General features: G+C 50.2%; 1 protein-coding gene across 1 annotated transcript in view; it reads right to left on the reverse strand.

The window, feature by feature from the left end:
* LOC137437231 (general transcription factor 3C polypeptide 1) overlaps positions 1–15,263 on the reverse strand; it is a 405,949-nt gene that overhangs the window by 94,579 nt on the left and 296,107 nt on the right. The window contains exon 38 of the mRNA XM_078766829.1: positions 14,710–15,163. Coding sequence (XP_078622955.1) covers positions 14,710–15,163 — 454 coding nt within the window. The remainder of the gene's footprint in view (positions 1–14,709; positions 15,164–15,263) is intronic.

Here is a 15,263-nt window from a genome sequence, read left to right on the forward strand (position 1 = left end):
TCCTGTTCCGGGAGCTGTTCCTCCGTCAGCTGCCTAACCCGGTACGCCTCGCCCTGGCAAGCACGACGATCACAGATCCCCGGGCCCTTGCCAGAGAAGCCGACAAGATCTCCGCCGCAGGTCAGCGCATCGCAGCGGCGACATGGGACCCACCGCCGTCCGACGCAACACCCATGGCGCCCGAGCACCCGGCACGGTCGACGACCGAACTGCCGACGCAATTGGCGGCCGCTACACCGAGCCGACCACCTCCAGCACGACGACCGGGGCCTCCACCTGACCAAGCGTGGTGTTACTATCATGCCAGGTTCGGACAGAAGGCCCGGACATGCCGACCCCCGTGCACCTTCGGCAGGCCGGGAAACGGCCGGGCCGGCGTTCATTACCAGCCATGAGCGCCGGCCACACGGGCAACTTACTGTTCATCACGGATAAAGCGTCCGGACGGCGCTTCCTGTGCGACACCGGCGCCCAACTGAGCGTCATACCCGCCTCTGACCAGGACAGGCAATCCGCGGTTTGCGGCCCCTCCTTGGTTGCGGCCAACGGATCGACCATCCGCACCTTCGGCCCGCGCAACGTCACCCTCTGCTTCGGCGGCCAACGCTTTGCTTGGACGTTTGTAACCGCAAACGTGCCCATGGCTCTGCTAGGCGCCGACTTCCTCTGCGCACACGGACTGCTGGTGGACGTCCAACGGCATCGTTTAATCAACGCCGAAACCTTCAGCTCCCTGGTATGCACATTGAGCAGCTCCGCGCCGACCGAGCTGGCATGCGCCGTCCCAGCGGCGAACGAGTTTGCTCGCCTGCTCACGGAGTTCCCGGCCCTCACGCGGCCGACGTTTTCGGCCGTCGCAGTACGGCATGGGATCGAGCACCACATACCAACCACGGGCCCGCCGGTCTACGCCAGGGCCCGCCGCCTCGACCCAGCCAAGCTCGCCGTGGCGAAGGCCGAATTCGACGCGTTGGAGCACCTCGGCATCGTGCGGCGCTCCGATAGCGCGTGGGCCTCGCCACTGCACATCGTGCCAAAGCCGGGGGGTGGATGGCGCCCGTGTAGCGACTACCGCCGTCTCAATGACGCTACCACCCCCGACAGGTACCCGATCCCGCATATCCAAGACTTCTCCGCCCGTCTGGCGGGACGGGTCATTTTTTCGAAAATTGATCTCATACGGGGATATCACCAGGTACCTGTCAGGGCGGCCGACGTCCCTAAAACGGCAGTCATCACGCCGTTCGGCTTATTCAAATTCTTGCGGATGCCGTTTGGTCTCAAGAACACGGCTCAGGCGTTCCAGCGCTTGATGGATGGCGTGCTGCGTGACCTGCCGTTCCTTTTCGTTTACCTGGACGACATCCTCGTCGCCAGCACGTCCCGGGCCGAGCACCTCCTCCACCTCCGAACACTGTTCGGGCGCCTCAGCGAGCACGGCCTCATCGTCAACCCGGCCAAATGCCACTTCGGCACGACGGCCGTTGATTTTTTGGGCCACCACATCACCAAGAACGGGGCCGTGCCGCTGCCAACCAAGGTCGAGGCCATCACCACGTTCCCGCGTCCCCGCACCATAAAGGCCCTGCAGGAATTCCTGGGAATGGTGAATTTTTATCACCGCTTCGTGCCCCGCGCTGCTCAACTCATGCGGCCCCTCTACGAAGCCCTCCGGGGCAAGCCGGCCAAGCACGACATCGCCTGGTCCGCAGCAATGGATGCGGCCTTCCAAAGCTCAAAGCGGGCCCTCGCCGACGCAACACTGCTCGCTCACCCGGTGCTCAACGCTCCCATCGCCCTCACCACGGATGCCTCCGACTACATGGTGGGCGCCGTACATGAGCAATGGGTGAACGGGGTTTGGCAGCCACTCGCTTTTTTCAGCCGGCAGCTCCGGCCGAACGAGCTCAAATACAGCACGTTTGACCGGGAGCTCCTCGGTCTACACCTGGCCGTCCGCCATTTCCGCCACCTCCTGGAGGGCCGACCTTTCACGGCGTTCGTCGACCACAAGCCGTTGGTTTACGCCATGGCCAAAGTCACGGAGCCGTGGTCGGCCCGCCAACAGCGCCACCTCTCCGCCGTGTCGGAGTTTACCACGGACATCCGGCACGTCGCCGGCAAAAACAACGCCGTGGCCGACTGTCTTTCCCGGGCCAGCGCGAACGCGGTCCACCTGGGCGTGGACTTTGCACTTATGGCGGCGGACCAAACCACCGACACCACGGTGCAAGCCCTCCGGGCGGCGGACACGGGCCTCCGCCTGGCCGACATCCCCTTCGCGGACACTGTCCTGCTCTGCGACGTCTCCCAAGGCCAGCCTCGCCCCATCGTGCCCGTCACCTGGCAACGCCGCATCTTCGCCTCCCTCCACGGCCTTTCCCACCCGGGCCGGAAAGCTTCCCAGAAGCTGGTGTCGGCGCGATTCGTCTGGCACGGCCTTCGTCGGGACGTCCGCGATTGGACCAGCACCTGCACGGCCTGCCAACGGGCCAAGGTCCACCGACACACCCAGGCCCCGCTGGCACCTTTCACCGTGCCCGAACGACGTTTCGACCACGTCAACGTGGATCTGGTGGGCCCCCTCCCCCCGTCACGGGGGTTCACACACCTGCTCACCATGGTGGACAGGACCACCAGGTGGCCGGAGGCCGTTCCCCTCGTCTCCACCACCACCGCCGACGTGGCGCAGGCTTTCATCGCCACCTGGGTCGCCCGCTTCGGCGCACCGGCGGACATCTCGTCAGACCGCGGACCACAGTTCACCTCCGAGCTGTGGGGCGCGGTCGCCCGCAACCTGGGGGTCAAGCTCCACCGTACTACGGCCTACCACCCCCAAGCAAACGGGTTGTGCGAGCGATTCCACCGCTCCATGAAGGCCGCGCTCATGGCCGGCCTTCAAGACGGCGGTTGGGCCGACCGGCTGCCGTGGGTCCTTTTGGGCCTCCGCACGGCCCCCAAGGAGGACCTCCAGGCATCCACCACCGAGCTTGTCTATGGCCAGGCGCTACGCGTCCCGGGCGAATTCGTGCCCGACGCTACCAGTCCCTGGTCCGCAGCTCACCAGCGCTCGGACCTCCAGGAGGCCGCCCGACGGTTTGCCCCCGTGCCAACATCCCACCACGGTGACCCCCAGTCCTACGTCCCCCCAGCACTTCGCACAGCGGAGTATGTTTTTGTGCGTCACGACGCACATCGGGGGCCACTCCGGCCGCCGTACGATGGGCCCTTCCGGGTGCTGCGACGGGACGACAAGTCGTTCGTCATCGACATCGGCGGCAGGTCGGACCGGATTGCGGTGGACCGCCTCAAGCCGGCGCACGTGGACGTCGACCACCCACCACGGGTGGCCGTTCCGCCGCGGCGAGGCCGCCCCCCGTCCACGGTGCCCCCCACTCGACCGCCCACCACCACACCGGACCCCCTCCCACGACCCGCCAGGGGTCGCTTCGGCCGGGTCATCAGGACCCCCCTCAAATTGACCCTGCCGGTGCAAGTCGATTCTGGGGGGACGTGTGTAGCGGCTACCGCTGGGTTTTCACAATCGCCTTGCACCTATCAAGGACGCGGAGCGATCACCATGCCGGGCTCGTCCAGGACGCCCGGGCAGGCCCGCGCTCAACTTGCCAGGCCTCGGTCGGGACGCCCGGGCATGCCCGGGCAGGCTCGCCCTAAACTTGCCAGGCCGCAGCCAGGACGCTGGGCCACGCCCCCTCTCGCCTTTCCTGGGCAAACGCTCCGGGATAATATGTATATATATTGCTGCCCGATAAACGGGCTTTTCAGAGTGCCTGAGTGTTTGGTTTGAATAAAGCAACTCGGATGAATTCCAGCTTTTTGTCGCGTCCATTCTTCCGATCGACGTGGGAGCCCCAGCTCCTTCAATAGCATAATATTAATGTTACTGGTGTGGTCACCCATGGGGATCCCACGGGTATGGACATGTGTGACATTTGGACGTCTTAATTTAGTTGCTGCACATTCAGTTTTACAAAATGGTTACTGGCAAATTATCAGATCCACAAATGAGATCATCTACACAATTTATTTACTTCTGATAACATGTGAATGCATGTGCATGCACATGGGAAATACAGTTTGAAATGTGTAATTATATCTCATGTAAAATGTGACTTCCTCTCCCTCCCCACCCCAATCACACCCCCATCCCGACCACATCACGCACACTGCACTGGGGAGTGGGACGGACGGACGGACACGCACACGGGGGACTGGGTCACACACACACACACACACACGGGGGGGGGGGGGGATGGGTCAAACACACACACACACACACACACACACACACACACACACACGGGGGACTGGGTCTCACACATACACATGGCGGAGTAACAGTCATTGCCTGGTTTCTTTTGCTTGAGTTGGAATCAAAATGAACCTTGGTTTCTTCAAAAAGTAATTTATGATTGAAGATGTCTTGATTCAGTCTTAAAATGAACATCATAGGCCTGTCAAAGGCCTATGGACCCCATGACTCTTCTTTATTATTAAACTTGAATGTAGTGAAAACTTTTCGCTTCAGGTAAAAATAGATTAAAACCAAACGTTATTAATAAATATTGTATTCCATAGTTAGTTTACATTATTATGTACATTTTTGAAGTACTGTATTGTTTAATTCTTTATTTTTAGTCCCGGTGTGTACCCTGGTTTAGAATAGGTACACCGTATCCCTGCGTGTCGAAAGAGGCGACTAAGAGGGCTGGCGTCAGGAAGGGCATCCGGCCATAAAAACATTGCCTCAAAAAGAGAACCATGACAATTACAACCACATATGGGCAGGGTACAGCCCGAAGTGGAGATCGGTTTCTGAGGTTTGGGACATGGAATGTTGGGACAATGACAGGGAGATCAGGAGAAGTCGTGGAAGTATTGATCAGAAGAAGAGTGGACATATGTTGTGTGCAAGAGACGAGATGGAAGGGAAGTGGTGTGAGAATGGTGAAGGGTAGGCAGGGGCAGAAATACAAGTGGCAAGGGTGCCCGGAGGGCGTGAATGGTGTTGGTATCCTGTTTTCTGAGGAGTTTGTAGACAGTGTGGTGAGTGTGACTCGAGTGAGTGATAGGTTGATGATGGTGAAAATGATGATTGGAAAGCTCTTGGTGAACGTCATCTCGGGATATGCTCAGCAGGTTCGTCGGAGCGATGAAGAGAAGGACAAGTTCTGGTGTGCGACAGAGAAGCTGATGGAAAACGTGAAAGATTAAGTTGTTGTGGTAGGAGGAGACCTAAATGGACATGTGGGAAGGAGTAAGGACGGTTTTGAGGGAGTTCATGGGGGTTACGGATATGGTGTGACAAATGGAGAAGGTGAAAGGATTTTGGAGTTTGCTGATGGAGCCGATTTGTTGATTTGTAATACTCAGTTCCAGAAAGAGGATAATAAGCTTGTTACATACACGTCCGGTGGGTCGACGACAACCGTTGACTACCTGATGGTGCGTAGGCAAGATAGGGGGCACCTCCGGGACACAAAGGTGATCCCGGGAGAGGAGGCTGTTTCACAGCACCACTTGGTTGTATGCGACATAAGGGTGAAAGGTGCGAGGAGATCTCGGCGGGTGAAGTACCAACCGAGAATGAAGGTGTGGAGGTTGAAAGAGGTAACAGTAAGGGAGGCATTGAAAGAGAGGCTGAGTAGGGTAGAGGATGATGTGGTTGAGCTTGAAGGTGGTTGTATGTCAATGAAAGATAGTCTGTTGGGAGCCGTTGGTGAGGTATGTGGATGGACAAAAGGACACTCAGAAACATGGTGGTGGGGTGATGAAGTTGGAAAGAGGATTGACGAGAAGAGGAAGAAGTTGAAGGAGTGGCAAGAAGGCGAAGGGTACGGGAGCAGAAAAAGTAGAGCATGAAAGTTATAAGGCAGCCAAGGAGGCTGCAAAGAAAGAGGTAGCAAAGGTGCAGGAGGCATGTAGGAAAATGTTCGGAGAACGCTTGGATTCGGGAGAGGGTCAGAGAGCGGTATTCAGGATTGCAAAGCAGATAGCAAAAGAGAGGTGTGATGTGATGGGGGTGAGTTGCTTGAAGGATGAAGTGGGACAAATCGTTGTGGACCCAGATGGAATTAAAGGAAGATGGAAGAGATATACACAAAGAATTAAGTTAAGCACCCCCCCCCCCCCCGTTTTTTTACAACCTCGCGCATTACAAGTTTGTTGTCGTCAAAACAGTGTAATATACCCATGATATTGCTATATTTTCTGGAGAAGTGATATTATGGTCACATAAAAACATAACAATCATGCCGTTTTCAATATTTTATTCTGAATAATTTAAGGTGAAATTTTTTGGGAATTTTAGGCATATTTTCACCTCAATTTAAGTATGGAGCTATAGGTCCATCACGGACAGTGTGGATGACGTTTATGTTTTCTAACGTACAGTCATTGTTCTGAGAAGACCTCTAGCGATCTTTGCGTCAATAACGTGTGTAGGACCCACGTGATCGGATCACTGACTCAACCAATCACTTTTTTTCACTTTGATCACTCAATTTCATCAATGGATAATTGCTAATGTCATACCAATCATTATTTGATCTCACATACCTTAGAATATATGCCAATGTATACATATACACAAAGAATATATATTAGGGGGTGCTTACCTTAATTCGTTGTGTAGGGGTGCTTAACTTAATTCTTTGTGTATATATGGAAATGCTGTTGAATACAGAGAATGAATGGGATGGCAACATGGAGAGTACCCAGTTTTCGGACCCGCAGAGAAGATAACTGAGAAGGAAGTTGAAGAAGCGATAAAAGCAATGAAGAGTAGAAAAGCGGGAGGGCCGACAGGAGTTGAGGGAGATACGTTGAAGGCAGCAGGAAGTTGGGGTGTGAAGAGATGACAGAGATCTGTAATCTGATGGTGAAAGAAGGCCACATTTCAGTGGATTCGGAACTGAGTACCCTCATCCCTCTATACAAGGGGAAAGGTGACCCCTGGAGTGTGGCTCGTACTGAGCGATAAAGTTATTGGAGCATGGAATGAAGGTATTGGAATGGGTGTTGGAGAGGAGGATAAGGAAGAAGGTGAAGATCGACGAAATGCAGTTTGGATTTATGCCAGGAAGAGGAACGAAAGACGCGCTTTTTATTGTGAGGCAGTTGCAGGAGAAGTACATGGAGAAGAGGAAGAAGTTGTTTCTTGGGTTTGTTGATTTGGAGAACGCATTCGATCGGGTTCCACGCGAAGTATTGACATGGGCATTGAGGAAGTTAGGAGTGGAGGAATGGTTGATCAGAGTAGTGATGGCAATGTACAAAAGAGCGCGCACAGCTGTAAGGACGAAGGACGGGAACAGTAGTGAGTTTGACGTGAAGGTGGGAGTGCATCAGGGGTCGGTGCTAAGTCCACTACTATTTGTAGCTGTGATGGAGGTGCTGGCTCAGAACGTAAAGGAGGGTTTACCGTGGGAGTTGTATGCAAATGATCTGGTGTTGATTGCGGAAAGTATGGATGGACTGAAGGACAAGATGAACAAGTGGAAGGAATGTTTGGAGACAAAAGGTCTGAAGGTGAATATCGGAAAGACGAAGGTGATGGCAAGTGGTAAAGCATGTGGTGAGGTTTAAAGAACTGGGAAGTGGCCATGTGCTGTGTGCAGGGAGGATGTCGGAGTGAACTCCATTCAATGTACAATATGCGCTGAGTGGGTTCATCAAAAATGTAGTGGTCTGAGAGGGTCATTAACCAGTGTGGCTGCTACATTCAAATGCAAGGTGTGCACAGAGAGAGCTGCAGATGGAGGAAATGTTGAGTTGGATCTTGGAGACAGCGTGAAGCTGGAAGGTGTGAAAACATTTTGCTACCTTGGAGACATGCTGAATGTCGAAGGTGGATCAGACTCGGCAAAGCTTGCTTGAGTGAGATGTGCATGGAAGAAGTTTCGGGAACTGAGTGGCATGCTGATGAGGAGGGGAGTCTCGTTGAAGCTGAAGGGAAAGGTGTATGCTGCATGTGTAAGAAGTGTGATGATTTATGGGAGCGAGACATGGGTAATGAACGTAGAGCAGCAACGAAGGCTGGAAAGGGTGGAAATGCGAATGGTTCGGTGGATGTGCAGAGTATCGTTGAGAGAGAGGAAGACAAATGATGAATTGCGAAAGATGATGGGAATAGAGCCTGTGATTGATGCTGTGAAGAGGAACAGGTTGAGATGGTTTGGTCATGTGTTGAGGAAGGCTGAAAGTGACTGGTTGAGAAGAGTGATGGAAATGAATGCAGAAGGAAGTCGAGGATGGGGAAGACCGAGAAAGACTTGGCTAAAGATGGTGGAAGAAGAAATGCGGGCAAGGGGGTTAACAAGGAGAGATGCAGAAAATAGGGCAAAATGGAGAAGATTGCCGCAAGTCTAACCCCCGCTCTTGCAGGGAAAATGGCCTTAAAATGCATGTTGTTGTTGTTGTATTGTTTAATTCCATGGTTGGAAAAGAGTGGACTCGCTTTAAACAAACTCTGTATATACACCCCAGGAATATCTAAATATATAATTTGACTTTGGTTTGATCCTGAACTTCGGTATTCAGTCGCTGTAATTTTACTAAGTAATAATATAAATAACGATGTCCTGGGAATGTTCTCTCCTCTCCTTCCCATCTCTCCTTCCCATCTCTCATTCCCCTCTCTCCATCCCCGTGCCCACATCCTATCCAACCAGACGACACATTCAAAACGGCTGTTGGAATACATTTCACCGATTTTTTCAACTTTAGCTGTAACTGAGACTTTAACTATCTCAGTGACTGTAATGGTGAATTAGAGTCGAGATAAAGCCGCGAGGGAGCCTAAATGAACTGTATGTTACAGGCCTTCGAAAATGCATTTCGTTCTATAAACGTATATATAGATATCTCGGCATTTTCCCGTCGATATATCAAATCAAAGTAAGATATATCAAATCGTTAAAAGCCGCGATTATTTAATATGTCTTGGCCTTTTCCCGTCTGTGTCATCTTGGGAGGTGTAAGATATATCGAGTTGTGAAAAGTCGCTATTATTTAATATATCTCGGCATTTTCCCATCTGTGTCATCTTGGGAGGTGTAAGATATATCAAGTCGTGAAAAGCCACGATTATTTAATATATCTCGGCATTTTCCCATCTGTGTCATCTTGGGAGGTGTAATATATATCGAGTCGTGAAAAGCCGCGATTATTTAATATATCTCAGCAATTTCCCAAATTTCTAAAACAAGTGAGATACCCGTGCTTCACACGGGTGGGAGGCCAGAAGCAAACAGACAATGCAGAAATGGTGAATGCTAAAGCATGAAACCAATAAATTCCACATTCCTGTAGCACCTTCAGTCGCACGTCAGACATGGACAGCAAGTTCGTGAAGGACTTACATGAAAAACGTATAGAAACATCGATCGTGGGTCCATGGCAAATCTGCATATGGCGATCCGCGAAGTTCCCGTTTAGAAAGTAGAAACCATCACGGCATGTCGTCATTCACTTGAACTCGATATCTCGTTTTTCATTCCAAACAACATAACTCCAATCACAAATTAATCACAAAATAAACTTTTAACAACATTGTTAATGTTTCCTTCATTGTAAAAACTACCAAGTCAACAGTTAAAAGGATTTTGAGCCGATGGGTGTTACAGCCTTGGCAAGATCAATGGAGACAGCGATCTGTTAGCTTATATACTGCCCAAATAGCTATGTGGAATTCTCTCATGCAGAGATTAAACCCACGTCGTTTGAACTTTGGCCAAGGGCATTTACTTTTAATGATGTTTATATACGAATCAAAAAGAAGATAATTGGTTTTGAGTCGTCTTTTCCGCATATCTCGTGGGATTGTGAGTTGGAGAGACGACCGTGATGGTGGGGAGGGGGTTGGCATTCTCTCAAGCAGGGATTCAACCCATGTCCTTATAAAAGGTCTTTGTCCGAGGTCACCGAGTCCGATCGGTGCAGCGATAGGTGCAGCCATTGGTGCGGTACCCGGGAAAATAACGTGATGCGGGAGTCCAAACCTGAAAATGCTGGAGGTCAAAGCTGAAATTGGAAAAACAATATACCGTATTTTACTCCAGGAGATCCCAGGATTACCCACCCAAAATATTGTTGCGGGACTTGATGCCGGCCTTTTCCCCTTACCAAGGGGGGATTAGTCCCCTTGTCTTTGACTGGCCTGGCGGGACCCGGGACCTATGACGTCCCTTCCGGACAGCGCGAAATAGGGTTTTAGGCCGAATTCACTATTACCTAATTACTCGCGCTGCCCTGAAGCGAGGAAATAAGCCCCGCACGAATCACGTGCTGATGGAAGACGCCAAGCGGTGCGTACATGCGATCCGTGCCGTTTATATGGTGACCCCGGTTCTCGCGATCTTATTCTTACCACGCTTAGTCAAATGGATAAATCACAAAAGTGGTCGAATGGGAAAAAGGAGGAACAGGTTTATTTATGCTATTTACAATGGTTCAGAGAAAAGAGGACACAGTGCAGCATTAAAACAGTCTTAACTTACTACCCAGGACAAACGGGCCCGTCTCACACACAGACACACTCGCACGGGGCTTGCAGCTGCAGGATGATGTCCACCACGTCCAGGGATGGCTCTCGTGCAGCTCCCTCCGGTCTCTGGTTCGTCCCGTGCAGATGGTAAGTAGAGAGGCAGGAGCTCTCCGCGTATCGTTTGGCGCACAAGGGTTAATATGGGGGGATTTGGTAGGGAGCGGACTTCGGTGGTTAAGCACTGGCGGGTATTACCGCGTTTACTCGCGTGGCTGACGTAGGCGCTATTCGCCACCGGCGCGTCTGGCTGCAGCCGTGTACTCAACGCCTCTTCTTCCTCTCCTCTGGCGCGTACGTTATACTCCGGCGAGTTACAGTTCAATGCCTCAAAAGCGAGTGATGTGAGTCAAGTTCTCTCTACATAAGTCTTTTCACCAATGCCGTGTGCACGCGAGACCTCCAGCGCTAGTTCTTCTTATCAGTCCTCAAAGTTCTGCTGGTCAGTCCTTCCCTCTGCGAGTCCATTTCTGGTAAGTCCTTCCCTCTGCGAGTCCTTACGAGGGCTTTGCGCATGGACTTATATAGGCATGCCCTGCGAGCCCTCTAGAACTCACCAGACGCGCCTCTCCACGCCCCCTCACACGCCATGCAGTTAGAGCCCTGGTTGGCTGGTGGCTCTTACCGTCATCGCCTCTGACGCTCCGCCTTGACGCCGCACCCCACGCCAACCCGGTGCTCCTCCTTCTTAGGCCTACCTCGTGCTACTCGACTAGGGAGCACCCTAATTCAATGGGTAACAGCCAAATGCATAACAAATGCTGCGGTCAGCCAAAGCGTAACAAATGATGCGGGTAGCCAAAGCGTAACGCACTGAGTGGGTCAGCCAAATGGGGCGCGGGATCAATTATACCCATAGAGGTGGAATTGGAGGGTGGACTCAAAATGAAGGGGACCTAAACTCATGTCTTTACAGAACACAGACATTAATAGGGGAAATGGCCTATACTTACACATACTATGACATAACTAATACTACAAGGTGGCCTTCGTGTTGCTCGTGGACTAACTATGGGGGGCAACCCTTTAACCTTTAATGATCAATATGTGCAATCTCAAAACTGTAGCAATAGCGTTGGGATCGGTTCAGCCGTTTTTGCGGTACCTTCAAACGGACGGATGGACGGACATTTGGTGAATTATAGTAAGATGTCTCAGCAATTTCCTGTGTGTGCGTTTATTTTCTCAATTATTGCTGACCCAAGTCTAAAACCTCTCTTTGTTACATCGATAAAAATGAAATCAGATGGTGAATTAGAGTCGAGATAAAATTGTGAGTCTCAATGAATGGCCTTTATGTTACACTGTTACAGGCCTTTGAAAACGGGAACTTGAACGGTTTTGTTCTATAAACGGTAACTTTCATTGAATTTTATTCCCGTTTTTTTTTCAACAGAGTCTAAAACCATGTTATCGACTGTGAAAAATGAAATGAGATATTAAATTAGAGTTTAAATAAAACTGTGAGAGAGAGCAAGACACCATGGGCCTAACAAAAGAGGCCTCAAAGCCATGTGAGTAAACAAAATAGTGGATATTTGTTTTTGAAGCCTCTTCCAGAATGGGTGGAGCTACTCCCTCAACAGAGGAGGCCACACCCCCAGACAGACTCACAGACTGACAGACAGAATCACCTATGGAGAATATATATATATATATATATATATATATATATATATATATATATATATATATATATATATATATATATATATACATATATATAATAACAAAACAATATTAATGATATGAGACGATGGTTATTAACCGATGCAGTTACCTCTTCATCCGCTCTCAGCTTAAAAAAGAATGGTATGTAGCGACAGGGATTACTCTGCAATTGTCTGGCTATAAGTCGGTAAGAGAGATAGTATGCTTTATATGACACTGCCATATATTATGATTGAGGAATGCTTGCTTATCAGTAATATCATTCTTTTATAGATGCTGCTGAATTCAAGTGGATTAAAGCTCATGATCTGGAGTTTATGTGTGGACTCACCTTGATTTTCATCACATTTTAATCCACTTGAATCCTTCGCTTGTGGATCATGGCCTCGACTCGCTCTTGTTCGCTTAGCCCCGGTGAAGGCATCCCGCGCGAAGCGAGCGAGCATGCAGCCCACTTGCTCCGCTGTGCAATGTCCTCACAAATTCGGTACGGAACTGCGATGCACCCAACGTCCGTATCAGAAGGGAGAGAGGGTCGAGAGTGAAGGAAGGCTTGAGGGCAAGAGGTCGGAGTAGAGGAATCGTGAGGGCAGTAGCGAACGAGGTCCAAGCACCAAGGGATTCAAAAAACGAGAGAGCAAAATGCCGGCCAGCCGTGGTTTTTACGTCCTGTCTCTTGACATCATCGGTCCTCCCTTCCAATCAGTCTGTCGCCTCTCGACCTCTCAAATGTTCTTCCCACGTCAGTCCTTCACCATTGACTGAGCGCTTCGCGCTGTCCTCCTCATGCCATTGTCCAGTTGCCAATTAGTCCGTCGCTTCCTTCTACCAATCAGCGGGTTGCTCCTTGCTCCGCCCCTGGCCAATCACAAGTCCTGCCTTACTCTGGCCTTTCATTGATGTGATGCCCCCATCAAACACCCTCGACCAATGCGTCGCGAGGTGGGCATGGCCTCAGCCTGCCAGAGCAATGTTTTATCGCCATTTTGGCGCAATTCGTGGGAGCTTCCTGCCGGCACTTCCGGTGAGTTTTATTGTGGGGGGAATTTAACTAGTATGTGTGGTGCTATTGGGCCTGCCTAGTGTCTATTGGTGTCATGCCATAAGGGACAATGGATAAATCACAAGGTCTCACACACAGGGGAATTAGCATAATCCCGACTCTATGTAGCACAAGGCCATCCTCGTATGACCACAAATATACAAGCTTAAACCGACATCCGGCTAAACAGGTCCTCTACTTATGTACATCAAATTCGTTGTTCTTCTTCACGACAGTTGGAGCATGATACTACACAGATCTAACTGATCTATATATCACTCTACCCCAAAATTCAACAATACATACGGATGGACAAACACTGTTCTAGGCGGCTTTGCCCCATGGGCTACGCCATAAAACCCCGATATTGAACACGTCTTCAACCATTTCTCAGAGTTGCATTTAGCAATCTTGTTAAAAGTTGGCACACAGATAATGAACGATGGCTTCCATATGCACGTTATTTGTTTTCAAGATCAGATCCAAGATGGCCGACTGGTGGCCATTTTGGTACTTAAGCGTGTCCCCAACCATTTCTTAAACATAAATGGTCCGCTTTTGTTCAAACTTGTCACAAACAGTACATGATGACATACACGTGCACCTCACTTTATTTTGCGTTCTGATCAAAGATGGCTGACTGGTAGACTGCCGGCCATTTTAGTTGTTAAAAACCCCGATATTGAACACATCCCCAACCATTTCCCAGACATACATTTACCAATCTTATTCAAACTTGGCACACAGATAATGAACGATAGTTTACATTTGCACGTCATTTTTTTCGAGATCAGATCCAATATAGCTGACGCAGCCATTTTGTTACTTAAACGTGTCCCTATCCATTTCTCGGACAGGGACCGATTTTGTTCAAACTTGGCGCAAATAATATATGAGAGTATACATATGTAGACGATTTTGTTTTGTAATCCAAACAAAAATGGGCGACTGTTGGCCTTCAACTCCGTAGACTAAAACCAAGGGGGCCATGACATTTTATGTCTTTTTCTCCTTGTTATTGCAGATATCACTGATGCCGTGTCAGGTCAAGCAAATGAGCAGTCCTCAATTGCTTTGCTCCGTGGTACCCGACGTGTCAAGTGGTGTCTGCCAGCATCACAGGTGACCCTGTAAGCTCCATACCTTCGTCAATGTCGTACCACCGAGCCCGAAAACAGAAACAGATGTCTAAGACCTAGGCATAAATAGATGGAGCGTTTGTGAAGCGATCTCCCTCGTCTTAGTTATTGCTGCAGTGAGACAGTCAGTCCGGTTATCAGAAACATTTTGAAAACTACGTGTTTACATGAGATAATTTCCTTTCAAACTGTAAAGAAAAAACATAAGATAAGAAATTACAAACATTAAAATCACCCTTAACTCACCATCCTCTTAACACAAAAAGCAGAAGAAAATAAATGTACAAACACACCTGTTAACACATCCGTGCATGTATTAGGATTGTCGTGCTCCGGTTTATCCCTCAGTGACGATGTTTCGCAAACATTGCCCGGTAACTCAACAGGTGTAACTGCATCTTCGGTCAGTTGTTTCCCCAGTTCTTCAATTCTCTCGAGTATAAAACTTTCCTGACTGTCCATCACACGTTCTCCAGATGTCCTGGGTCCTTGCTGATCCACTGCAGAGTTTCCCGGTGTTTCATCCTCAGCTCGATTACCCGCCGTCACCTTTCGTTTCGACACGGGAGAGTCACAATCGGAATTGTGGCATCGCTTAGTGGCGGAATGTGATTCTCTGATGTCACTACCATGTACTGCAGTTTGCTTTCTGTGCAGATCGATTAGCCAGGCTCGGGCTTTGCTTTGGCACACAAGGTGAGGGACTGACCTGCCGACCTCGAGCAGAGCTCCCTGTGTCAGGAGGTCCTATAAAACCCCCAAAAAAATTAACACTCAATTAAAATATTAGTTGATACACTTTTTCTTGGGCCAAAAAATGCAAGCTCTACACATTACCGTCAATTCA

The sequence above is a fragment of the Myxine glutinosa genome, chromosome 12 (genome assembly GCF_964187855.1).
Source record: "Myxine glutinosa chromosome 12, kmMyxGlut1.1, whole genome shotgun sequence".
NCBI lineage: Eukaryota > Metazoa > Chordata > Myxini > Myxiniformes > Myxinidae > Myxine > Myxine glutinosa.